The sequence below is a fragment of the Mandrillus leucophaeus genome, unplaced genomic scaffold (assembly GCF_000951045.1).
Source record: "Mandrillus leucophaeus isolate KB7577 unplaced genomic scaffold, Mleu.le_1.0 Scaffold105, whole genome shotgun sequence".
NCBI lineage: Eukaryota > Metazoa > Chordata > Mammalia > Primates > Cercopithecidae > Mandrillus > Mandrillus leucophaeus.
The window spans coordinates 2,488,425-2,515,131 of NW_012098654.1; the positions used below are offsets into that span (position 1 = coordinate 2,488,425).

The 26,707-nt window shown below is 41.0% G+C and overlaps 2 protein-coding genes across 6 annotated transcripts in view; one reads left to right on the plus strand and one right to left on the minus strand.

Annotated features, from left to right (window-relative positions):
• PER3 (period circadian clock 3) overlaps window positions 1-12,825 on the plus strand; it is a 59,063-nt gene extending 46,238 nt beyond the window's left edge. For all 4 annotated transcript variants that reach the window (XM_011981380.1, XM_011981387.1, XM_011981394.1 and 1 more), the window contains exons 19-21: window positions 4,796-4,976; window positions 6,053-6,203; window positions 12,001-12,825. In XM_011981380.1, coding sequence (XP_011836770.1) covers window positions 4,796-4,976; window positions 6,053-6,203; window positions 12,001-12,117 — 449 coding nt within the window. In that variant the 3' untranslated portion in view covers window positions 12,118-12,825. The remainder of the gene's footprint in view (window positions 1-4,795; window positions 4,977-6,052; window positions 6,204-12,000) is intronic.
• Window positions 12,826-17,198: 4,373 nt separating this feature from the next.
• On the minus strand, window positions 17,199-23,409 carry UTS2 (urotensin 2). Of its 2 annotated transcripts, none has more exons than XM_011981403.1 (4): window positions 22,822-22,965; window positions 20,726-20,839; window positions 19,237-19,280; window positions 17,199-17,469 (listed from the first exon to the last, which is right to left on the minus strand). In XM_011981403.1, the coding sequence occupies exons 1-4, from the start codon at window positions 22,922-22,924 to the stop codon at window positions 17,353-17,355; spliced, it is 378 nt and encodes a 125-aa protein (XP_011836793.1). In that variant the 5' UTR covers window positions 22,925-22,965; the 3' UTR covers window positions 17,199-17,352. The 2 variants fall into 2 exon arrangements, with proteins under 2 accessions (XP_011836793.1, XP_011836801.1); XM_011981411.1 differs by lacking the exon at window positions 22,822-22,965 and adding an exon at window positions 23,225-23,409 and having other exon boundaries at window positions 17,202-17,469.
• Between the last annotated feature and the right edge of the window lie 3,298 nt (window positions 23,410-26,707).

Here is a 26,707-nt window from a genome sequence, read left to right on the forward strand (position 1 = left end):
CAAAAAAGTCTTCTGGTGTTTTGATTGAAATTGTGTTGAATCTATAGATGATCAATTTGTGAATAATTATCTTCCTAATGATATTGAGTATTTTGATCCACAAGTACAACAATTTCTCTATGTAGGTCTTTAATTCTTCTCAGCCGTGTTTTATAGTTTTCAGCCTACAACTCTTACACATGTTTTGCTAAATTTGTCTCTAAGGATTTTATAATTGTTGATGCTACTGTAAATGGCTTTTAAAATTTTCAATTTGCAGTTGTTTGTTGTTAGCATGTAGAAATGTAATCAAATTGTGTGTTTTTAACTCGTATTCTGCAGTCTTGCTAAACTCATTTATTAGTTTTAGTAGCTCTTTTGTAGATTCTGCAAGACTTTTCTACATAGTCTTTATTATCTACAAATATAATCTTACTTCTTTTTTTCCATCTGTATGTCTTTATTTATTTGTCTTGCCTCGTTGAACTGGCTAGGACCCACAGTGAAGTGTTAATAGAAATAGGAAAATAGATACTTCCCTGGTTCACAGTCTTAAGGGAAAAGCACTCAGTGTTTTACCATTAAGTATGATGTTAAACGTAAGTTTTCCTTGAATGCCCTTATCAGATTGAGGAAGTTCCCTTCTGTTGCTGCTAGTCTGCTGAGTTGCCTTTTCTGCATCTGTTGAGATAATCATGTGGTTTTCTTCCCTTATTCTATTAATATGGTGAATTACATCAGTTTTCTGATAGTAAATTAACCTTGCATTTGGTCATGCTCTTTTATCCTTCTTTGTGTATTGTTGGATTATCTTCCTAATGTTTTGTTACACATTATTGCATCTCTGTGCAGAATATTGGTCCATTCGCTTTCTTTACTTGTAATGTCTTTGTCTGGTTTTGGTATCAGAGTAATTCTAGCTTCAAAAAATGAGCTAGGAACTATTCTTTGCTATTCTGTTTTCTGGAAGAGTTTGTGCTGAACTGGTATTATTTCTTCTTTGTATGTTTGGTGGAATTTACCTGTGAATCTTTCTGGGCCTGGAGTTTTCTTGGTGAGAAGGATTTTAACAACAAATTTAAATTCTTTAATAGATATGGGTCTAATCAGTTTATCAGTTTCTTAGTGATCTTTGGTAATTTGTATCTTTTAAGAAATGTATCTGTTTTATCTAATTTGTTGAATGTATTGGCATAAAGTTTTAAATATTCCCTTTTCCTTGTAATGTCTATAGGTTTTATAGTAATGTACCCCTCTTATTGCTGGTATTAATATTTTTCCTGTTCAATCTGACTGTATGTTTATCAATTTTAATAACTTTTCAAAGAACTTTTGATCTCATTGGGGTTTTTTTGCCTATTGTTTTTTTGCTTTTTTATTTTATTGATTTATGGTCTTTTTTTTTTTTTTTTCCTGAGACGGAGTCTTCTACTGTCGCCCAGGCTGGAGTGCAGTGGCATGATCTCGGCTCACTGCAACCTCCACCTCCTGGGATCAAGCGATTCTCCTGCCTTAGCCTCCAGAGTAGCTGGGATTACAGGCGCCTGCCACCACACCCGGCTGATTTTTTTTATTTTTAGTAGAGACAGGGTTTCACCACGTTGGCCAGGCTGGTCTTGAACTCCTGATCTCATGATTCGCCCGCCTTGGCCTTCCAAAGTGCTGGGATTACAGGCGTGAGCCACTGCGTCCAGCCTATGCTCTAATTTTTATTACTTCTTTTCTCTTTACTTTGGATTTTTATTTGTTTTTTTCTTATTTCTTAAGGTAGAAGCTTGTTAGATCTTTGAATTGAGATTTTTTCCCCCCAATATAAACATTTAATGCTATTGAGTACTCTAACCATTGCATCCCTCAAATTTTGGTATGTTGTATTTTTATTTTCATGCAGCTTCAATTTTTTTTTTGAACCAAGACCTTTTGAACCAAGGTCTCACTCTGTTGCCCAGGCTAGAGTGCAGTGGCATGATCCCAGCTCACTGCACCCTCAAACTCCTGGGCTTAACAATCCTGTGGCCTCAGCTTCCTGAGTAGCTGGAACTGCAGGCATATGCCACTGTGCCTGGCCAGTCTAAAATATTTCTAATTTCACTTGTATTTTCTTATTTGATCTTTCAGTTATTTAGAAAGGCTTAATTTCCTAATATTTGGAGATTTTTTTTTAGATATTTTTATTTTATTTCTAATTTAAATGCAGTCAGAGAACTTTGTTTTGTATTTTTTAAATTTACCGAGACATTGTGTAATGATCTGGAATTTGGTCCATCTTGATAAATGTTTCATGTGCATTTGAAAAGAATATGCTTTCTGCTGTTGTTGAGTCATGTGTTCTATAATTGTAAATTAGATCAAGTTGGTTGATAACGTTGATCCAACTTTCTCTGTTATGATTTTCTATCCGTTTTATAAGTTATTATGATACAGCTCTTACATGTCCAGCTATAAATGTGAATTTCTCTATTTTTTCTTATAGTGCAGTGAGTTTTTGCTTTATGTATTTTGAAGCTCTTTTATTAGGTGCATATGCACTTAAGGTTATTATATCCTCTGATGAATTGCTCTCTTTATCCTGAAATATATCTTGCTTTGAAGTCTGCTTTGTCTGGTATCAGTGTATCCAGTCCAGCTTTATTTTGATTAGCGTTTACATGGTAAATTTTTTCCATCTTTTTACTTTTAACTAATCTGTGTCTTTGTATTTAAAGTAAGTCTTGTAACCACCATATAGTTGGGTATTTTTATTCATGTGACAATCTCAGCCTTTTAACTGCAATGCTTGCTTAGACTGTTTACCTTTAATGTGAATGTTGATATGGTTAGGTTTAAGTTAAATCTCTCATCTTGCTGCTGATTTTCTGTTTGTCTCATCTGCCCTTTCTTTTTTTCCTCCTACCCTCCTCCTTTTGGGTTAATTGTGTATTGGCTTCTCAAGCATACCTTTTTTTTTTTTTTTTTTTTAAAGTTTTTGCTCTAGGAGTTACTGTTTTTTAATTTTTATTTTATCTTATTTTTTTCTTTGAGACTCTGTTGCCCAGGCTGGAGTGCAGTGGTGCCGTCTCGGCTCACTGCACCCTCCACCTCCCGAGTTCAAGCAATTCTTCTGCCTCAGCCTCCCAAGTAGCCAGTACTACAGGCGTGCGCCACCACGTCTGGCTAATTTTTTTGTATTTTTAGTAGAGATGGGGTTTCACCACGTTGGCCAAGCTAGTCTGAAACTCCTGACCTCAGGCAATCTGCCCGCCTCGGCCTCCCAAAGTGCTGGCATTACAGGTGTGAGCCGCCGCGCCCAGCCAGCTTTAGGTTTTACGGTGCACATCTTTTACTTATCACAGTTTACCTTCAAATATTATACCTGTTCTATCACCTTATGTATTAGAACCTTAAGACAGAGTACTTCCATGTCCCCCTTGTCTTTTGTGCTATTTTTGTCATACATTTTTAACGTGTGAAAAAACCCACAATAACACTGTTACTATTTTTGCTTTAATCAGTAAAAACCTCTTAAAGTTGTTTTGTGTGGGTGTTTTGTTGTTGTTGTTTTGACACAAGGTCTCACTCTGTTACCCAGGCTAGAGTGCACTGATGCAATCATAGCTCACTGTAGCCTCAAACTCCTGGACTCAAGCAATCCTCCAACCTCAGCCTCCTGAGTAGCTGGGACTACCGGCACGTACCACCACACTCAGCTAATTTTTTATTTTTATGGAAATGGAACCTCACTATGTTGCCCAGGCTGGTTTCAAACTCCTGGCCTCAAGCAATCCTCTCATCTTGGCGTCCCAGAGTGCCAGGATTACAGGCGTGAGCCACCATGCCCAACCTAAAGATATTTTTTAATGAAGAAAATGTTTTTATTACTTTTTTATCTACATACTTTTTTAAAAAATTAAACAAATTGGTATTTTTAATTCTTTCAAAGTCAGTGAGAAGGATCTAGAAGGGTCACATGCAAGATAGGAAAGGAATGATCCATAAGGCTTCATAGCAGCCATAAAGGGATGGTCCTTGGGATGAAGAGTTTCTCTGTTGTGAGAGGAGGAAGGTGAGGAGGGGTACATATATCATTAATTGTGTATGTTGGGTATCATAAAGATGATTAATTTGCTTTCTGATGGCTTTTTTCCTTATAAAATAGGTGAGATTGAGGGAGGAAATAGAGAGGTTGAAAATAGTCATTGCTGGGGGTAGGTTAGTGCATGACCAGAGAACTGTAGCATTTTAATGGTGCATTTGAGGTTGGTGATGATGAGTTTTTTATTGTAGAAACACTGTACCCTGTTGTATGTGACTTTCTCTACGTATTTGGCTACTTGGGTTTAGGTAAGAACAAAGTCAATAATTATCTTTATCGGAGTTGGCATTTTGACAGTTATGAAAAGTCAGAGGGAAAAATAAGTCTAAGATATTGCAAGGTATGTTGCTGAATGATGAACTGAGGACTCCAGGCTGAATAATGAAGGAACTACAGGAAGACTAAGACACTGTTAACACATTTATAGTTGAAATAATTGAACAAGCCAATGAGAAAGTGAAGCTGAGATGTTAATGATTTTGGAGATGGAACAGTTATGGGTGATGATAAAGGGCAATGTATGTAACCTTGAGAGTGATAGCTCGTTAGGAATGGAAAAAGAGATCTCAGGAAGACCAAAGAACCAGGAAGCTGTTCACAGGGAGGAGGAACTTTCCCGGAAATAATGGTTGGGCTGGCTGAGGAGGAGGACTGTCCAAGGCAAGAGTCTTTGAAGAATGAGAGCCAGTTTGGCAAATCAGTCAGACAGGTCTTTTCTAATTATTTGTTGTTGATTTTTGACAGGAAGCAGCGACAGCAGTATATACTTTACTAGTAGTGTTTATTCTAAAATCTCCCAAAATGGGCAGCAATCTCAGGATGTACAGAAACAAGAAACATTTCCTAATGTCGCTGAAGAGTCCATCTGGAGAATGATACGGCAGACACCTGAGTGTGTTCTCATGACATATCAGGTACCTGAGAGGTAAGAAAGCACTTTAGAAGACCCACTTTTTTTATTTTTGTGGTTTCTTTTTTTCTTTTTTGAGACGGAGTCTCGCTCTATCACCCAGGCTGGAGTGCAGTTTAGCAATCTCGGCTCACTGCAACCTCCACCTCCTGGGTTCAAGCGATTCTTCTGCCTCAGCCTCCCTAGTAGCTGGGATTACAGGTGTGCACCACCACACCTGGCTAATTTTTGTATTTTTAGCAGAGACGGAGTTGATTGGTTGGTTGGTTGGTTGGTTCGTTTGTGACAGAGTCTCACTCTGGAGGCTGGAGTGCCATGGTGTGCCATCTTGGCTCACTACAACCTCTGCCTCCCAGGTTCAAGATTCTCCTGCCTCAGCCTCCCAAGTAGTTGGGATTACAGGTATGCACCACCACACCCAGCTAGTTTTTTGTATTTTTAGTAGAGATGGGATTTCCTCATGTTGGCCAGGTTGATCTTGAACTCCTGGCCTCAGGTGATCTGCCCACCTGAGCCTCCCAAAGTGCTGGGATTACAGGCGTGAGCCACTGCGCCTGGCCTGTGGTTTCTTAATGTGTTTTTAAAGACGAAATAATTATTGAATGTTTTATAAATTCTCTTTAAGAAATGTATTTTCAAATTTATTCATTTGAAGTAAAGTGATGAATGATTTCTTAAAATAAGGATGGCAGAGATAGTGTCACCTATATTCAGATCCAGACTAAACAGATCTTACACATCATGAGACAAGGAAACAAAGTCGGTGCTTTGCAAGATGGCACACAAGTACAAGAACTTTTTGTTTTAGACTCTTGATTTTTTTTGCCCCATTCTAAAAGAAAAGAGCTAAGGGAAATCTCTTTCTTCCATACACCTCATTTAAACATCATATAGATATTTTCCACCAAGAAAAAAGCCTTTACCAACTTGACAAGGAAATGATCTAGTTTTTTTTTTTTTTAATGTATGCCTCATGTATTAGAAAATGTAAGGTGTATTACCAGCCAAAAAAGAAGTGCTGTTCTTACATGACATGAAAAGAACCCTGTGTCTTATTCAGGACTATTAAGATTCTGTTTGTTTGTTTTCAGGGTTAAAGAAGTTGTACTAAAAGAAGACCTAGAAAAGTTAGAAAATATGAGGCAACAGCAGCCCCAGTTTTCTCATGGGCAAAAGGAGGAGCTGGCCAAGGTGTATAATTGGATTCAAAGCCAGACTGTCCCTCAAGAAATCAACATTCAAGTAAGCACAATAATAATGGCTGTCATATACTCATGTATTTTGGCCAGGTAGTGGTTTTAATATAGGTCATGCTCTTGCATGATCCCATTGAAAACGTTAATCCACACAGTTTACCTCTGCGGTAGTTATTATTCCCTCTTTACCAATAAGCAAGAAGTAGGGTATACACATGTTAAATAATTAATACAAGGCCATGCAGTTCATTGGATTTTGAACACAGGTCTTTTTGCCTCCAGGTGGTTTTTTCTTCTACCAGTTGGAATGTTAGGGAACAATAAAGAGTAGAAACACCTGCTTTGATGTGTGACTGACTGCATTTGATAGGTGATTTGTTACGTATTTCAGATACGTCTGCATGTTTGAAAAGAGTTTAAAAAAAAAAAAAGATGTAAGATTCACACCTGAGGTAGTATTCATACCAAGCAGAAACTTGAATGGGACCTAAGTGTCTTTTTGCTGTTATGAGGTCTTCTCAATGAGATTTTTTGTGAATAGCCTGAACAGTAAAGCTTTGATTTACCAGTGGTCCCAACCAGTGTTGGTGGCAGCTGTGGTAATGGTAGTGATGGTTGTACTAGTAATGAGATCTTTATTCCCACATGTATCAAGATGTGGGAGGCTGAAGAGTCAAGTTAAAAACAAAAGCAAGTAGTCCTAGTCCAGTGGCTCACGTCTATAATCCCAGCACTTCGGGAGGCCGAGGTGAGAGGATCAGCAGTTGGAGACCACGCTAGGCAACATAGCCAAATGCGTCTCTAATAAAAATCAAAAAATTAGCCAGGTGTGGTGGCGTGCACTTATAGTCCGAACTACTCAGGAGGTTGAGGCAGGAAGATTGCTTGAGCCTGGGAAACTGAAGCTACAGTGAGCTATGATCTCACCACTGCATTCCAGCCAGTCTCAAAAAAGATAAATAATTTGTGTGTGTGTGTGTAAAAATACTTTAAAAAAAGAGAGTAAACTTAGGTGTTTTAAAAAAATATTAAGGCTTATGAAGTAAGCAAGACAATGAAATCCTACTACCCCCATTTTTAAAAATTAACACTTTTAATTGTGGTATAATACACATAACATGAAATTTACCTTCTGAACTGTTTTTAAGTATATAATTCAAGAATATTAAATATCTTCACATTATGCAACCATCACCACCATCCATCTCCAGAACTTTCTTCATTTTGCAAAACTGAAACTCTATACCCATTAAACAATAATTTCCCTGTTCCTCCTTCTCCCAACCCTTTGCAACCACTGGTCTTCTTTCTCTTTTCTCTTTTTTCTTTTTTCTTTTTTGAGACAAAGTCTTGCTCTCTTGCCCAGGCTGGAGTGCAGTGGCGTGATCTTGGTTCACTGCAACCTCTGCCTCCCAGGTTCAAGCCATTCTCCTGCCTCAGCCTCCAGAGTAGCTGGAATTGCAGGTGCACACCACCACGCCCATCTAATTTTTGTAGAGATCACCATGTTGGCCAGGCTGGTCTCAAACTCCTGACCTCAAGTGATCTACCTGCCTCAGCCTCCCGAAGTGCTGGGATTACAGGCGAGAGCCATATGAATTTGACTACTGTGCACACCTCGTATGAGTGAAATCATACATTATTTGTCTTGGTGTGACTGACTTATAGACACACCTACTCTCTTGGTTATTATTTTCATGTAGTAACTTTTTACATCCTTTCACTTTCAACCTATTTGTGTCTACATCTGAAGTGAGTAGACAGCATATATCTGAATAGTGCTTTTCAAAACCTGTTCAGTCAATCTCTGTCTTTTTTTTTGGAGAATTTAGCCCATTTACATTTAAAGTAATTACGGGTGAAGAAGGACTTACTTGTGTCATTTTGCTGTTTGTTTTCTATGTGCCTTAAAGACTTTTTTCCCTCATTTCCTGCATTACTGTCATATTTTGTGTTTAGTTCGTTTTTTGAAGTGAAATGTAATGCCCTGCTCATTTCCTGTTGTGTATATTGTGTAACTATTTTCGTTGTGATAGCCATGAGGATTACATTTAGCATTCTAACATATCACTCCAATTTGAATTTATACCAGCTTAACTTTGATAACCTCCTACAAAAACTCTGCTTCTGTAGAGCTCCATCTCCATCTTCTTTCAATTACTGAAGTTATAAAATTAGGTTTTTATACATTGTGTTTCCAAAGACATAATTATTTTTATGCATTAATCCATTAAATTATATAGAAAGCAAAATATGGGATTACAAATCAAAGCTAAAATAATACTGGATTTTATAGACTACTAGTTTTCTTTGAATGTATTAGTTTCTTAAATCATGTAGAAAACAAAAAGTGGAATTACACATCGTTGTTACAATCATAATACTTACCTTTGCTGAGATGTTTATTTCTTCATACAGCTTCAGGGTATTGTCAGTGTGCTTTCATTTCAACCCTGCAAGACTTCTGATAGCATTCCTTGGATGGTAGGTCTAGTGGTATCAAACTCCCTGGCTTTTGTTCGTCTGGGAATGTCTTCACTTCTCCCTTACTTTTGGCCAGGCAAAGGATTTCTTAGTTGACAGTTTTTTTTCTTTAAGTACTTTGAATACACTGGGACACTGCCCTCTGAACTCCACAGTTTCTGGTGAGATACCGATACCTGCTGATAATCTTACTGAGAATCTCCTGCATGTGTGAGTTGCTTCTCCCTTGCCTTTCTTTTTTTTTTTTTTTTTTTTGAGACGGAGTCTCGCTCTGTCTCCCAGGCTGGAGTACAGTGGCACAATCTCCACTCACTGCAAGCTCTGCCGCCTCCCGGTTAACGCCATTCTCCTGCCTCAGCCTCCCTAGAAACTGGGACTACAGGCGCCCGCCACCACGCCCGGCTAATTTGTTTGTATTTTCAGTAGAGACGGGGTTTCACCATGTTCGCCAGGATGGTCTTGATCTCCTGACCTCGTGATCCGCCTGTGTCGGCCTCCCAAAGTGCTGGGATTATAGACATGAGCCACCGCGCCCACCCTCCCTTGCTGCTTTTAAGATTATCTTTGTCTTTGACTTCACTGTATTTAATTACAGTGTGGATCTCCAAGTTCTGAGTACATCCTAGTTGGAGTTCATTTACCCTCTTGGATGTTTACATTCATGTTTTTCATCAAACCTGGGGAGTTTTCAGCCATTATTTTCTTGAATAATCTTTCTGCCTCTTTCTCTTTTTCTTCCTCTGGGGCCCCCGTAGTGCTTACGTTGGTCCACTTGATGGTTTCCCACATGTCCTCCAGGTCTGTTGACTTTTCTTCAGTCTTTTTTCTTTCTGTTCATCAGACTTGACAGTTTCTCAGTTTTGTACTTTTTATTTACGGAATTTCTTTCTGGCTTCTTTTTAGGTTTTCTATCTCTTCATTGATATTTACATTGTTTGTACGTTGTTTTCTTGATTTTTCTCCATGCCTTTCTTTAATTCTTTCATCATCTTTTTCTTTTTTCTTTTTCTTTTTTTTTTTTTTTTAAGACAAGGTCTCACTCTGTTGCCCAGGCTGGAGTGCAGTGGCATGATCATGGCTCACTGCAGCCTCGGTCTCCTGGGCTCAAGCAATCCTCCCACCTCAGCCTCCCAAGTAGCTAGCACACACCATCCATGCCCAGCTAATTTTTTAATTTTTGTAGAGATGGGATTTTGCCACGTTGCCCAACCTGGTCTTGAACTCTTGAACTCAAGCAGTCCACCTGCCTCAGCCACCCGAGGTGCTGCGATTATAGCTATAAGCCACCACACCCAGCTTCTTCTTTTTCTTTTTCATTTTCTTTTTTTTTTTTTTTAAAGACAATCTTACTTTGTCACCCAGGCTGGAGTGCAGTGGCATGATGATCATGGCTCACTGCAGCATCTACCTCCTGGTCTCAAGTGATCCTCTCGAGTAGTTGGGACTACAAGTGTGTACCACCATGGCTAACTAATTTTTTTTTTGTAGAGCTGGGACCTCACTATGTTGCCCAGGCTGGTCTTGATCTCCTGGGCTCAAGCCATCCACCTGCCTCAGCCTTCCAAAGTGCTGGGATTACAGACATGAGCCACTGTGCCCTACCAGTTCTTTGATCATCTTTCAGTGGTTTTAAAATCTTTGTCTCGCAATTCCTTTATCTGATCTTTCTCAGAGACTTTTCCTTTTGGTTTATGTTTTCCCTTTGAATGGGCTATACCAGGGGTGTCCAATCTTTTGGCTTCCCTGGGCCACATTGTAAGAAGAAGAATTGTCTTGGGCCACACATAAAGTATACTAACACTAACAGTAGTTGATGAGCTAAAAAATAATAAGAAATCACCAAAAAAAAAAACTCATAATGTTTTAAGAAAGTTTACAAATTTGTGTTGGGCCACATTCAAAGCCATCCTAGGCCACATGTGGCCCATGAGCAGCAGGGGGTTGGACAAGCTGGGACTGTACTTTGGCATTTCTTTGTATGCCTTAATGATTTTTTTTTTTGGTTGAAAACTAGACATTTGAATCTAATAATGTAGTAATTCTGGAAACCAGATTCTCCCCTTTCCCAGGGTTTATTCGTATTTTCTGATTGTTGGAAGACAGGGTCCTTATTGCCCACTCTGACTCCCACAAGCTGTGTGCAAGGTGCTCCAGGAATACATGCCTTGCCCAGGGTCAGGGATGGGTAGTTGCTGCTGTGCTTCAAGCTGAAATTGACCACAGGCAACCACAGCTTACCCTCTACGCATTTCCCAGAAAGTTGCGGGCCTTCAGATAGACTCAAGTTCCAAATAGTTGCCTCGGACTGATTTTGTCAGTTGAGTTGTCTAGGTGAGGAGAGAGAGTCCTAGTCTTCTACTCCGCCATCTTCTCAGAATAATCTCCCCATCTCCATTTTCAAAGAAAAGAATGAGTGTCTGTCATGTAAGAATGGCTGGGTAGGGTCTTACCAAAAAGCAGGAGCTGAGCTGGTTATTGTAAGTGTCTTTGTTTTTTTCAGTGTTGTTCTGGTTGTACATAGACAGGTATATGAAAAATGAGGCCCACAGCAATTTAAACAAAAGCACAGTCCATGTGCCACTTAGTAATGGGGATGTTTTGTGCAAGCATCCTAGAGTGTACTCACACAAACCTCGGTGGAGTACCTTGCTACAATCACTCCTAGGCTCTATGGGACAGCCTTTTGATCCTAGGCTACAAACCTGTAGAGCTGTTACTGTCCTGAATGCTGTAGGCGGTTGTAACACAGTGGTACTTATGTATCTAAACATAGAAAAGATACCATAAAAAAACGTGGTAGGATAATCTTACAAGACCACCATCATATATGCAGTCTGTTGTTGACTGAAACGTCATGTGGCACATGACTGTATTTAACAGTTTGTTATTTGCCTTTTAATAATAAAGAATGAGACCAGGCACGGTGGCTACTACCTGTAATCCCAGCACTTTGGGAGGCCAAGGCTGGTGGATCACGAGGTCAGGGGTTCAAGACCAGCCTGGCCAACATAGTGAAACCCCATCTCTACTAGAAAACAAAAATTAGCTGGGTGTAGTGGCGGGCACTTGTAGTCCCAGCTACTTGGGAGGCTGAGGCAGGAGAATCGCTTGAACCTGGGAGGCGGAGGTTGCAGTGAGCCAAGATCGCACCACTGCACTCCATCCAGCCTGGGCGACACAGCAAGACTCTGTCTCAAAAAAAAATAAAAATAGTTGTAATAAAGAATGAACTATAATGAGTATTTTCAGACTTGAATAAGTTGGGAAGTTAGAAACGTGTGACCAGCTTTTTACTGTTTTAAAACTCTTCAGGTGACATTGACATCAAGTAACTCGCCTGCTTTTGTTCTTTTTTGGAGGCCTGTGTCACTTGCGAAAATGAAGATTCAGCTGATGGTGCGGCCACATCCTGCGGTCAGGCTCTGGCAGAAGGGCAGCTGAGTGACTGTGAGGATGAGCCTTCATACCCTTTCTAAGACACGTTACACATACAGACCTTTTTAAGTCCTGGACTTTTAAATGACCATGAAGTTATCGTTGAATGTTAAGATTTTTTCTTCTTGATTTTTTAATACACATAATCTTTTTGAAGCAGACATTGTATACAAAATCTTACTTCTCTTTGTTCCTGATACATTAAAATGGCCAGTTAGGCTCTTTTTGTAGTTGAATTGTCTGCTAAAGAGATTGGATGGCCTCTAAAGAGGTATGTGTATCTTTATTTCAGATGTCACCCAGAGTAAATTATAATTAGAAGTAGAGCTAGAATGAGCCCCAAACCTTAGCCTAATTTATTTTGTTCTGTTACGTAAGTCGTTTTCCCCTTAGAGTGCTTGAAGAAATCCCACCTATAGATTGTGTACTTTTCATAATGGTTTCCATGAATGCAGTACATTCATTTAGGCTTCATTCAACCTGGCGTTCCCCTCCATAATTAAGATAAAACATTCCGGTTTTCTCACAACACATTAGCACATATTGTCCATTAGCATATCTGGGATAAGCAGGTTTTGGGGGTTGAGTTTTGGCCTTCATCCTTGTAGATCCCTTTCCTGTTGATTTCCCACCTTCCAGTGAAATTCTGAAAGCCTTATCTTAAAAATCGATCCGCTTACCATGGGCCAATTCTTGTGAGAGTTTCCATTAGCATTTGCATGTGTAATGTTGAAAGAGCTTCTTACTCAACCAGTGCTGTTGCCCTTTTCAGTGTTTTTGTTTTTAAAATAATGATTGTGAAAAGTTTTACAAGTAATGTAAAAGCTAGTATCATTCTTATATACTTTTGTGTTTAAATGTTCATTCTTACCAAAACTAACTGTTAACTCTTTCTTTCCAATCAGTTTACACAAAAGAGGTCACTCTAGCCCTACCAGAGGTCTGATTGGCACTGTCTTTTGTTTGCCCTTGAACAGGAGTAAGTGTCGTGGGGACTGCAAAGGAGAAAACATCCAGGCAGCCCAGTTGTCCTCGCCCACGGGGCCCTGCAGGCCCCATCAGTCACTGCCTTCTATGGCATTTGTAGTAGAGAATTACCTCCTGATACCACTAATATGAGTAGGGATTTCAGAAGTCTACAGTGAATTCTACAGAATTCACAGTGTCTTTTAAGAAGTGAGTGTGATTGTTTACTTGGTAAATCAGCTCACTCTCTGGTGCTCTTTAGAGAAGTCCCTGCTTCCTTCTTAAACTTGGAAGGACACATGAAATTCACACCCCTGCAGATCAGAAAAACCAAATAGAAGAAAGTGAAGGTTATAGTAACCTTTTGTCTTTATATAACTTGCAACAAACTAACTTATTTTTTTCTTCCTTTTTTGTTTTTGGTTTTTGGTTTTTTTATGGTTTTTTTTAGGAAAATACTTCTTTCTCCTTTGAAGTTTTACAGGTTTTTGTAAATGCATCCTGATAATGATTAGGAAAATTGACCTTTTTATCCATGATGACCATCCCGGTAGCTCAGATTTCCTTTCGAAGTAGTGGTTTTCTGGATGGTAATTCCATCTTAAGATGTCAGAGCTATTTTCAAATGCTGCCTTTGACAGTTCTTGGAATTTTCTAATAAGCAGTTCCATGCAAATATTCCTGTTTTATAAATAGCTCTGATAGTCTGCTCCACCTTGATAGTTAAGTGATTTCTGAAGCCTTTGTGTGTTGATCAGGTTGTGTGATATTTTTGCTTGATAAAGAATCAAATTTGAAACAATTAACCAGCCAGTAGATTGTCTGTCAGTGACCTTCTGTAGTAATACAGTTTTTGCTAATGTAAATAAAAATGGTATCTGTAGCTCTCAGGATCATTGTGCATTCATATATGCTAAGCCTTATGTTCTCTAATAGAAGCCTTTCTTTTCCATTGTTTCTGGATATTTGTATTATCCAAATGTGCTTATTTCTTTGCCTTAGTACACATTTTATGGAGTACATGTTATACTAGGTTTGATTTGAAACTGGTGCTTGTGGCAGAACTGTCAGAGCATGAGGAGCGCTCCTCCTGTGGGTGGACGCGTTCACGCACTCACAGGTTGCACCTGCTGCTGGCGGTGAGCAGGGGGCTCAGCAGCTTGACCGCCGCCCCCCGAGGGGGCTCTCCCCAGCTTAAACTTTGTTGTTCAGATTTGTTAACTTTTTATATTAATGACTATTGAAAATAGTAATAAAAATGTATATTATAGGCTTCAGTGTTTACATGAATGTTACCCAAAAAGCTGTGTTTTCTTTGGTCAGAGGTCACGATTTATGAAAAACAAGATGCTGTGTGAATGGAAATCATTTTGCAATTGAGTGAAACTTCATTATAATTCACAGTGTAAATTTAATCCAAACTGAAATTTTGTTTCAACTGAATTTATAATTAACTCTGAATTTGTTTGTAATCATTAATATTTCAATTGGGTATCTTTTTAAGTAAAAACAACAAATAAACTCTGTGCATGTAAAACGCGAGAAATTGTCCGGCCCTACGTCAACAGATCTTTGAATGTGTTTTCTGTATCATTTAGAACTGTTTCTTATGATCTATTGAGGGACCCTCATATTAGTTAACCTTGCTTTTTTCAGCCACATTCTGTGTTTGCCTTAGCCAGTGGGTCTGAGCACCTACTGTGTGGAGGATGAAGGTGCAGGCACTTCGAAATGTATTGGCTTATTTAGCCCATTTACACCTAGTGTTCCATTATTGGAACACTAAACTTGTGGGAGTTATTTATATGCTACTGCTCAGGGTCATCACCAAGGTCTGATTTTTCATTAAAAAAAAAAAAATTTTGCAACCTCTGGCATAAATGGGTTAATCCTCCCTTCAATGTACATATTTTTAATACTTACTCTAATGCCAAATTTATAAAATTCGGTTATCAAAATTTCTCAGATTTTGTAGGGTGAACCTGTGTACAAGATCTGACTGTGTAACTGGTGGCAGCAAAATCTAGAAATTAAAATAGGGAACAAAATCCTGAAGCCAACAGAGCTTTTTAAAGCTTACACCTTTCAGACCATTTGCACCTTTCTTTTCTGTAACAAAAATCATAATAACGAGCAGGAAGAAAAATGGCTCAGTATGCTTTGCGTGTATACTACTCTGACAGGTGCTGGTCTAAGTGCTTGGCATGAATTATTTAATCCTCACAACTGCCCTGTGAAATAAGCATTGTTATTGTCCTCATTTTACAGAGAAATAAACTAAGGCAGGGGGAGTCAAGAACTGGGTCAGAGACTCATAGCTGGTGTGCACTGGGAGTAGGAATCTGACCCTAGAAACCTGATGGCAGAGCCCCAGTCTATATGAATCATCACCTGATATCACTAATATGAGTAGGGATTTCAGAATTCAACAGTGGAATTCCGCTTTTAAGTTCTCTCTGATACAGAAGTTTTATGGTGTCAACTTTCTGTGCCAGGGAACTAGTACTGATTTAATTTCAACACTGAGAGACAAGCCACAGTATTATCATAGCTATCCCCAATGTTAGCATGTTTCTGAACTTGTGCATTCATTGCAGTTTAAAACATCTCTCCCTTAGATTTGTTATTCGTGTGTGTGGTTTTTTTTGTTTGTTTGTTTTTTAGAGTCTTGCTCTCTCGCCAGGTTGGAGGGCAGTGGTGCGATCTCGGCTTACTGCAAGCTCCGCCTCCCAGATTCACGCCATTCTCCTGCCTCAGCCTCCAGAGTAGCTGGGACTACAGGGCACGTGCCACCACACCCGGCTAATTTTTTTTGTATTTTTAGTAGAGACGGGGTTTCACCGTGTCAGCCAGGATGGTCTCAATCTCCTGACCTTGTGATCTGCCTGCCTCGGCCTCCCAAAGTGCTGGGATTACAGGCGTGAGCTACCACGCCTGGCCAAGTTCTTGATGTCTTTAGGGTAAACTCTCTGAGACCGGTACTCTCTAGGAGACTTGTGATGGTCAGTGACAAGATTGACACAGTTGCGTGTTGCTGTTTGGTTGATGCAGACCCCTCTGGAATATGGTGGGATGTCAGAGCTCAATGAGGGAAACGAGTTTCTCATAAACGTCCAGGCCTCCCCTAAACCTGGTTCTGTGTGAGACCCACACAGAACTCTCAGGAGTTCACACTGTATCTTCTAGACATATATAAACCACATTTATACAGATGTATTCACGGAATAGAAGTCGGTACTTACACAGTTTTTAAAAATTTGTAAGCCAGGCTCTTTCTTCCACAATCTTAAATCTTGCCTCAGCTTTCTTCTCTCTATAAGAGACATCAAGGTGCTTTTCCCCGTGTGAGAAACTGTGATCCTTGAGCTCACAGAAACTGAGATTATACAGGTTTCAATGTTAAAAGATTAAAATCGTCAAGTGTTAGGACTTTGGTCAGCCGAGAGAAAGGATCTCAGCGCATGGGCTTCCCCCACGAACTTCAGAAACCAACGAGCATCAGACGCTTCCGCCCTTCATCTCAGACACCCGCAACTTTGAGATTTTTCCACGCTAAGATACTGGTTTCTTTTTATTTTGTTTTGTTTTATTTTTATTTATTTTATTTTGTTTATTGTATTTTTTATGTTCTAGACAGTCTTCCTCTGTTGCCCAGGCTGGAGTGCAGTGGTGCGATCTCCGCTCACTGCAAGCTCCGCCCCAAAGGTTCAAGCGATTCTCATGCCTCAGCCTCCTGAGTTGGGACTACAGGCGCCCGCCACCATGCCCAGCTAATTTTTGTACCTTTGGTAGAGACAGGGTTTCGTCATGTTGCCCAGGATGATCTCAAACTCCTGGTCTCAAGTGATCCACCCACTTCAGCTTCCCAGAGGGCTAGGATTACAGGCGTGAGCTACTGTGCCTGGCCATGATTTATTTTTTAAGTAATATGTTGTCTTTTTTAAGGGTCGAGAGGCCATCATAGCTAAGATAATATAGTTTATTTAAATGATTTGTCATTAAACAAGTTTAACTTTCGTGACTTTTTCTTAATGTTTGCTTCTGTTCATTCATTAGCTTTGCTTCTGAATTTTCAAAGAATTCTCTAAGGGCAAATGGAAGAAAAGAATAATTATAAATTTTCAGGACACGTTTATAGGGAAAATAACCACTCATATGTGCAAAACATAGAGGATTTATTTTCCAGGTAATAATGAACAGGGTGTAGTTTGCCTAGTTTTTCTCCACACTGTTTTCAAATCAAGCATTGTATTATTTTTTGTGTTTTAAGATGGGTGTTTCTGAGCTGACTAATAGATGCTCATTTCACTTCAGACACAGTATTTCCAGAAGCAATCAGGAGTCTCACGTTTCTTATATGGTTTCCTGATTCTGGCCAAAAGATGACTCAGTAAAATGTCAGGATCTTGTCCAGAGAAATCCTGAAACTGAAACAATCCAAACAAAAAAAACAGGTAAGTTACCAATGAATGAAGAGTCCTATAAGAAAAAGGAATCTTGAGTCAAGACATTGGACTTCTTAAAAGTATTTGTGTTTTTCCCTGGATTGTAATTGTAACAAGAGTGTCGCAGGCCCAGTGGGGCTCCTGTGGCCACCTCCCCACCTCTAATGAGTGTCCTTCCAGTCTGTTCAGCTCAGTGATTGTCCTGAATTTTCCTAAACCCTCATTGACTGACTTCTGTTTAAATCATGTCAGTTGCTAGGCGGGTGGCTCACGCCTGTAATCCTAGCACTTGAGGAGGCTGAGGCGGGCAGATCACTTGAGCCCAGGAGTTTGAGACCAGCCTGGGCAACATGGTGAAACCCCATCTCTACAAAAATTAGCTGAGTATGGTAGCAGGCTCGTGTAGTCCCAGCTACTCTTGGGAGGCTGAGGCATTAGAAGTGCTTGAACCTGGGAGGTGGATGTTGCAGTGAGCCGAGATCACGCCACTGCACTCCAGCCTGGGTAACAGAGTGAGACCCTCTCTCAAAACATAAATAAAAAGTAACATTCTATGCATTTATTGTCTTCTGTGTATTGTATGTATTGTGTGTATTATATTGTGTTGTGTTGTGTTGTATTTCTTTTTTTTTTTTTTTTTTTTTTTTGAGACGGAGTCTCGCTCTGTTCCCTGGGCTGGAGTGAAGTGGCTCAGTCTTTCACTGCAACCTCCACCTCCCGGGTTCAAGTGATCCTCCTGCACCAGCCTCCCGAGTAGCTGGGATTTACAGGTGCACGCCACCACGCCCGGCTAAGTTTTGTATTTTTTGTAGAGACGGGGTTTCGCTATGTTGCCCAGGCTGGTCTTGAACTCCTGGTCTCAAGCGATCCGCCTACCTCGGTCTCCCACAGTGCTGGGATGACAGACTCGTGAGCCACCACGCCCGGCCTCCTGCACATGGTTCATGTCAGTGTCTGGAGCATGGCCTTCTTCCACTAGGTGTTACCTTGCAGTGCCCGTCACACTTTCCCATGCCTGTGAATCACCTGGGGATCTTGTTAAGATGCAGATTTTGCTTCCACAGGTCCTAGGTGGGCCTAAAATTCTGCATCCCTCACTCGCTTCCAGGCGCTCCCAGTGCTGCTGGCAGTGGGCCGCATGTTAGATAGCGAATGAGAGCACAAGTGGATGCCAGACTTGAGAGCAGGGACCTCACCTATTTTTTTCATTCTTTCACAACTTACTTGATTTACCCAAAACAGGCACTGGGTAGGTTCCTGTTGCATTCAGATCTTATATCAATCACAATTCGGAAAAATTAATGCTTTGAAATAATGCTGGCCTATTATTATTATTATTTTGATGTGAAGTCTCACTCTTATCATCCAGGCTGGATTGTGACGGCACTATCTCGGCTCACTGCAACCTCTGCCTCCCAGGTTCAAGCGATTCTCCTGCCTCAGCCTCCCAAGTAGCTGGGATTACAGGCGCCACCAAGCCCAGCTAATTTCTGTATTTTTAGTAGAGACGGGGTTTCACCATGTTGGCCAGGCTAGTCTCGAACTTCTGACCTCAGGTGGTCCGCCCGCCTCAGCCTCCCAAAGTGCTGGGATCACAGGCGTGAGCCACCACGCCTGGCCATGCTGGCCAGTTATTTTAAGGTGTGGTTTCCACCAAGAACACTTCTCTAGTTCATGAATTCAGAGTCCTGTAAAATCAGTACAGAATGTTCGCCTTTTTAAACCTAAGTCATAAATAGAGTCACTTACCTTTCTCAAATTTCCTCTTGGGTTAAAAATGTTGGTACTCGAGTCTGAAAAACAGTTTTGAAGCCAGTTCGTCAGATCTGTTGTTTCTCTTGTATGCTTGTTTTAAAATATACAAAATAATATTACTAAATTGTGTCTACTTTCTGGTCTTTTTCCACATTGCAGCAACCTTTTCTTGAATGCAGACAGGCACACCTGTTCTTATCCGGAGTTCACAAAAGTCATTGCATTGTCCTCAGTAACTTAACAGTGCAGTGGCTCATCAAACATACAACAAATGGACAGTATTAAACAATGCCTACTAAAAGGCTCAATTTTTTTTTTTTTTTTTTTTTTTTTGAACAGAGTCTTGCTCTGTCGCCCAGACTGGAGTGCAGTGGTGAGATCTTGGCTCACTGCAACCTTCTGCTTCCTGGGTTCAAGCAGTTCTCCTACCTCAGCCTCCCTAGTGGCTAGCATTACAGGCGCCCACTACCATGCCTGGCTGATGTTTGGGTTTTTTTTGTTTTTGTTTTTGTTTTTGTTTTTTTTGATACGGAGTCTCACTCTGTCGCCCACGCTGGAGTGCAGTGGCGGGATCTCGGCTCACTGCAAGCTTCGGCGCCTCCCGGGTTCACGCCATTCTCCTGCCTCAGCCTCCCGAGAAGCTGGGACTACAAGCGCCCGCCACCACGCCCAGCTAATTTTGTATTTTTAGTAGAGACGGGGTTTCACCGTGTTCACCAGGATGGTCTCGATCTCCTGACCTTGTGATCCACCCGCCTCGGCCTCCCAAAGTGCTGGGATTACAGGCGTGAGCCACCGCGCCCGGCCCTGATGCTTATATTTTTAGTAGAGATGGGGTTTCACCATGTTGGCCAGGCTGGTCCTAAACTCCTGATTTCAAGTGATCCTCCCACCTTGGCCTCCCAAAGTGCTGGGATTACAGGCGTGAGCCACTGCGCCCAGCAAAAGGCTCAATTTTGTTTCCAGAACTTCTTAAGCATTTGTGTCCATGCTTGGAGGAATGTGGCCATAGGGGAATAAGCTGACATTTGATTAATGACTTTCTGTGTGACTCAAGGAGCATTTTACTTGCCTTGACTCACTGACTCTTCACAAGTTACCTTCTGAGGTGGAAACTTAATCATTCCTGATTATAGATTAAGAAACTGGAGTACAGAAAGATTAAGGTTTCAGTAAGTGGGAAACTAGGATTTTAAATGGCACTCACTGGAAACTGGAATAATTACCATCAACCCCTACCCCCCAAAACTAAAAGTCCACACAGAAAGACAAAATGCTGAGGTACCAAAGAGCACGGTGCATGCAAGGAGCTGCTGGGGAAAAGAAGGTTGCACAGGCCGGGAGGGGAGAGTATCGGTAATCACTTATTTTATATAGTTCATCTTTATATTCCAAAATAGGGCTCTACCTCTTCTAGATGAGGACAGACGGTAAGTTCAGTAGCAATTAAATCAGACATGCTATAAACATGAGAAGCATTTACCTGCTTTCCTGAGACTATCCCCTCTTTCTGCACCCAGCAGCATCTCTGGCAGTATCTGCAGAAGAGAAGCTCTTTCTAGCTCCTCCGAAGTTAACGGCGCATCTTCATGAGGTGCTACAGAGTAAAAACAGAGACTTAACAATTCAGTTCATCCAGTTGGTTATGTCTGTTCCTCGTGTCTTTGGAGAGTACCAGAGACAGGGAGATGAACACTAGAAAAACGTCCAACGCTAAGTTCACGACGTGTCATCAGTGGTGTTCTAAAAGAGGCGGAAATGCTACCGGCCCATGTGCCAGCCGGCAGAACGGGAAGCCGGGAGACGTGGATCTGACGCCCACGTGATGCGCCAAGCCCCTCGATTGCCTTGAGTAAGAGCTGAGGGCTGAGCCACAGCCTCTCTCAAAACCATTTTGGTTCAAAACGTCTGACTTTCCCTCATTTCTGCTTAACTACTGCTGCCTACTGCCTTTTTGCTTTTAGATATTTGGGTGGTGAAATTGGAGAGGAAAAAGAAGATTGTTTACGACCTTCCTGTAAAGCCAGTAGGATGGTATCACCTCTTCTCTTACTGAACTTCAGGATTTCAATACAATTATTATACTTAGAATCGGCTTCAAAATCGTCGGTAAGGAACATGATTGTGGCGTTTCCTATGTGAAATGTGGTCGACCAGATGGCATATGGAATGCATGGTAAGTGTGCTTAAGGTGTGTGAAAGGGCGCTCCGGAGTGTGCTGAACGAAGTGCGTGTGAGGCGTGGTAAATGCAGACCTGCTGCTGTGTTGCGATTCGAGGCTGTGGGAGTCAGGGTGGGAGGGAGGCCATGTGTGGCACCGGCATGCCGCAGGCTTACAAATAGCTGCAACCTTGATTGGAGGGCAGTGAGCAGATCATAAAGGCATCTGAGCACATTCACAACACTTCTGAAGACTGTTAATAAAAATCTATAAAATTTGATCATCTATAAATGCTGACAGGAAAGCTCATTTCTGGAGAAATCAATGAGAACAAATTCTGAGATAAGCTGCCACTTGTTTCGAATTTGTGTGAGATGCTACACTCATTTCAGCTAAGTTTCTTAAATTATTTGTACAGTTTTTAAGATGACAGTAGTAACTGAGTATTTCCTTTTTTTATTTCATCTTGAGATGTGTGCTGTTTCTTTGTAAAGAGAGATTCAGTAAAGTTAATGCCTGTGTTTAACTGTTAAGAGAACAGTCAGTGATCATCTCAGTGACTCGGGAAGTTGGTTGACAGCGCCTGATGACAGTGCTTGACGATCATCAGAAAGCTGCTTGGGATGAACTTTTAGAGACTAGAAACTGTAAAATCCTTGGCTTAGAAGAGGATTTTTTTTTCTTTATTTAAAAAAAGCCTGGAAGTATTCAAGATTAAAGATAAGATTAAATCTAGTTAAGTTTTTGATGGAACCTAATCCCCAAGCATTAGCCTTCTCATTTCTTAAACTAAATGGAAAGATAATGGCAAAATGAGAACCTACCTGACTGATATGTATTTCTTTAACTCAACTTAGACTTAAACTGAATTAACATAAATCAAAAGGAAATGATCAATGTACTCGGAAGGCTGTGAACTCCCTAGCTCCCCAGTTTGTCATTTAAAAAAATTTTAGTAAACATTTTTGTTTCATAGAACACATATCAGATTTTTTAAACATAAGGTGAAACAAATCCATTATTAATCTGCAATTAGAACAACCAGTGCTACATTCAACCAATTTGTTTAAAGTAAAAACTAAAAGTAATGATGTTTTAAATTTGGTGCAATTTTTAAAATTGGAAAAATATATATATCGCCCAAAACAAGAGTTTCAACTACAGAGGTAACATGAAACAAGCAATTCTCCTCTTCTCCTTTTACATTGTAGAGAGAGAAAAAAAAAACAACTGTATCCATTACTACATCTAAAATGTGCTGTAAGGATCCTTTAATATTCTTTTCAAAGCTGGGACTATTGATAGAACAAGACTCAAGACTCCTTTGAACAGGAATCCCATTCTTATCTCTAACATTGAATTTAAGACTGGTAAAGGCTCTTTCAAGACTAATATAAGGGAAAAAAAAAAATTCTTACCTGAGAGTTGAAGGGATACTTCCCCGGAGTCAAGGAGAGGAAGAGATAAGAGAGGATTTAAGAATCCTATGAAAAGCAAACAGCAGGAGGCCAGCTTATACATGATTGCTACGAGATGGACGTCTTCCTTCTTGGCTTCTGTTGTAGAGAGCTTTCAACTCGCTCCTTCTCATTCTGCTCACTGATTATATATATGATCCTATGACCTCACATCATCCTCTCCAAAAAAAAATAAGATGAGTTTATTGGCTACAGAGGCTAAAAGGCAATCACTTTGCATTGATGTCATTTTTCAAGGTAACAAGTCATAGACAATAAATTAACTGTCTTGTTGCCTAGTGTACAAAGTAGGTATTATATGAAGAACAGTGAGTTTATAAATCTGGCAAAAGAGCTACCTTACAGCGATAAATCATGAATTAAAGAAAGGATTGGATATGAGTTGAAGTGGCCAAAGCAAAGAGACGTGGATTTATGAGTCCGAGCAGAAGTGACGCAGAGCATAAGATGAAATACGTTGGGATCCATTTTTTAATCTTTCATGGGTGAGTAGATGAGTTGTCATGTTGTGTTTGGGGCTGCCATCCCTGAAGAATGACAGTCTGTGGATTAAAACTTAAAACCAGCTATTTCCTTTAAAACAGTGAAAAGTTAAAATACATAGCAAACATTGCTCAAGGCTCAAGACAATTGTGTACGTACACATGGCCTCATGTGAAGCCGCAAGCACTTGAGTCTTCAGAGAAAGGAAATAACTTCATAAAGTTGATGATTATTCAGCAAGGAGGGAGGAAGGACTTACACCAGAAAACTGGCTGATAAACATTTCCAAGATGTGCCCTCTACTCCCAGCTGTACTCTGCCCAGGCTGGTCCAAGCCCGGACGGGTGGAAAGGTCTCCTGACCGGTGTCCTGAAGTCTGCCTTCGGGCCTGCCACAGGCTCAGCACAGCAGAGGGATGCCAGGGGCATCTGTGTAAGTCCGATCATGGAAGTTCTTTGCTCAAAACTTTCTGTGGACCTAAACACAAAAGTTACAAAGATAGGCCAGGCACGGTGGCTCAAGCCTATAATTTCAGCGCTTCGGGAGGCTGAGGCAGGAGGATCACTTGAGCTTAGAGTTCAAGACCAGTCTGGGCAGCATAAAGAAACACTGTCTCTACCAAAAATATAAAAATTAACCAGGTGTGGTAGTGCATGCCTGTATCACTTTAGTCTGCGAAGTTAGGCTGCAGTGAGCCAAGATCACCCCACTGCACTCCAGCCTGAGTGTCAGAGTGAGATCCTGTCTCAAAAAGAAAAAAGAAAAAAAAATGGTTACAACGCAATGATAGAACTACTAGGGGAAAAACACATGAATACCTTCACAACCTCAGGTTAGGCAAATATTTCTTAGACGAGACACAAATCACACAGGAAAAAATTGAGACAAAAAAAAGTTTAAGAGATCTATGTACCTCAGGGTGACTCTGATTAATAACAATGTACAGTTGAAGATTTCTAAAAATCAATTTTGTGTTTTCATCACAAAAAAATGCTAAGAATGTGAAGTAATGCACAAGTGAATTTGCTTGATTCAACCGTTCCACAATGTATCGAAACATCATGATGGGCCAGGCCCAGTGGCTCACACCTGTAATCCCACACTTTGAGAGGCTGAGGCAGGTGGATCACCTGAGGTCAGGAGTTCAAGACCAGCCTGGCCAACGTGGTGAAACCCCGTCTCTACTAAAAATACAGAAATTAGCCGGGCGTGGTGGCAGGCCCCTGTAATCCCAGCTACTCGGGAGGCTGAGACAGAAGAATTACTTGACCCTGGGAGGCAGAGGTTGCAGTTAGCCAAGACCGCACCACTGCACTCCAGCCTGGGCGGCAAGAATGAAACTCCATCTACAAACAAACAAACAAGTCATGCTGTATACTATAGATTCCATTTTTGTAAATCAATCAATAAAATGAACAAAATTGATAAACTGGACTTTATCAAAATTAGAAACGTTTGCTCAAGATACTGGTAAGAAAATGAAAAGGCTGAGCAGGGCACAGGTCACTGGAATCCCAGCACTCTGGGAGGCCGAGGCAGGCAGATCACCTGAGGCCAAGAATTCGAGACCAGCCTGGCCAACATGGTGAAACCCCATCTCTACAGAGAATAAAAGAATTAGCCAGGCGTGGTGGCAAGCACCTGTAGTCACAGCTAATCGGGAGGCTGAGGCAGGAGGATAGCTTGAACCTGGGAGGCGGAGGTTGCAGTGAGCTGAAATCTTCCTGCTGTATTCCAGCCTGGGCGATAGAGTGTGACAAAAGGTTTGAAAAAGACTTCACAAGAGAAGATATGAAAGTAGCTGTAAGCACAGGAAAAAAAAATATCATTAGTCATCAGAGAAACACAGATTACCATCACAAGGTGCTGCTCCCACGCCCACCATTATGGCCGCCATTAGAAAGACTGACAATACCACGTGTCCTGGGGAAGATAGAGAGGCACCTGGGCTGCTTACACGTTGGATGGGAAGTGAGTGGTACAACCCCTGGGGAAAACATACACTAACTGTGCGGCCCAGAAATACCTCTTCTAGGTATATACCCAAGTCATTTGTACACAGATAAACCTTCATAGCAGCTTTATTCATAATAGTGAAAAGCTGGAAACAATCCAAATGTCCTTCAGCAGGTGCATGGGTGAAGCAGCTGTGCTATCTCACACAATGGAATTCTATACAGCAAAACAAAGAAACCGTTCATAAACCCACATGGAAGCTACTCGGGAGGCTGAGGCAGGAGGATAGTTTGAACCTGGGAGGTGGAGGTTGCAGTGAGCTGAGATCATGCCATTCAAACAAAAGGTTTGAAAAGGATTTCAGGCTGGTCTTGAACTCCTGGCTTTAAGTGATCCACATGCCTCAGGCTCCCAAAGTGCTAGGATTACAGGTGTGAGCCACCATATCTGGCCATTATTATTATTATTATTATTTTGAGACAGGATCTCACTCTGTCAGCCAGGCTCGAGTTCAGCGGCATAATCATGGTTCACTGCAGCCTTGACCTTCCAGGCTCAAGCAAATCTACCTTGGCCTTCCAAATAACTGGAACCACATGGATGAATCTCAGAGACTTTCTACCGAGCAAAATAAGCCAGGTCCAGAAGGGCATGTATTACATGATTCCATTTAAATGAAATTCTTCGCAAGGAGCAACAGGAATTTCTAGCACCAAAGTTACCTGGGGCCTGGGATGGGAGATGGGGGAATGGATTACAGGGAGACAAGGGAACTTTTAGGGGTGATGAAAATGTTCTATATCTTGATCAAGGCAATGGTTATATGGATTTATACACTGGTCAAAACCCATCATTTAAAATGGGTGCATTTTACTGATGTAAAAAAATCTCCATTGCTACCTCATTTCATGTCTGACCTCTCCTAATACTACTTCTCCCCAGCATTCTCCACTCCAGCCATTCTCAACTCCTTGCTGCTTCATAAGCACAATTCTGCCACAGGGCCTTTGCACTGGCTGACCCGTCTGCCCGGAATGCACCTTCCCTGACAGGTGCATAGCTCTTCCCTCACCGTCATCAAGTGTTTGCCAGAATATTCCCTTTACATGAGGCCTTCCCAGGCCAACTCACCCCAATCTACTCTTGCCTTACTCTGAATTTTCCACATCACAGCTCCTTCTAGCACATTATTATTATTATTATCATTATCATGTTTTTTTTTTGAGACAAAGTCTCACTCTGTTACCCAGGCTGGAGTGCAATGGTGCAGTCTCAGCTCACTGCAACCTCTGCCTCTTGGGTTCAAGCGATTCTCCTGCCTCAGCCTCCCAAGTACCTGGGATTACAGGTGCGTACCACCACGCCCAGCTAATTTTTTGTATTCTTT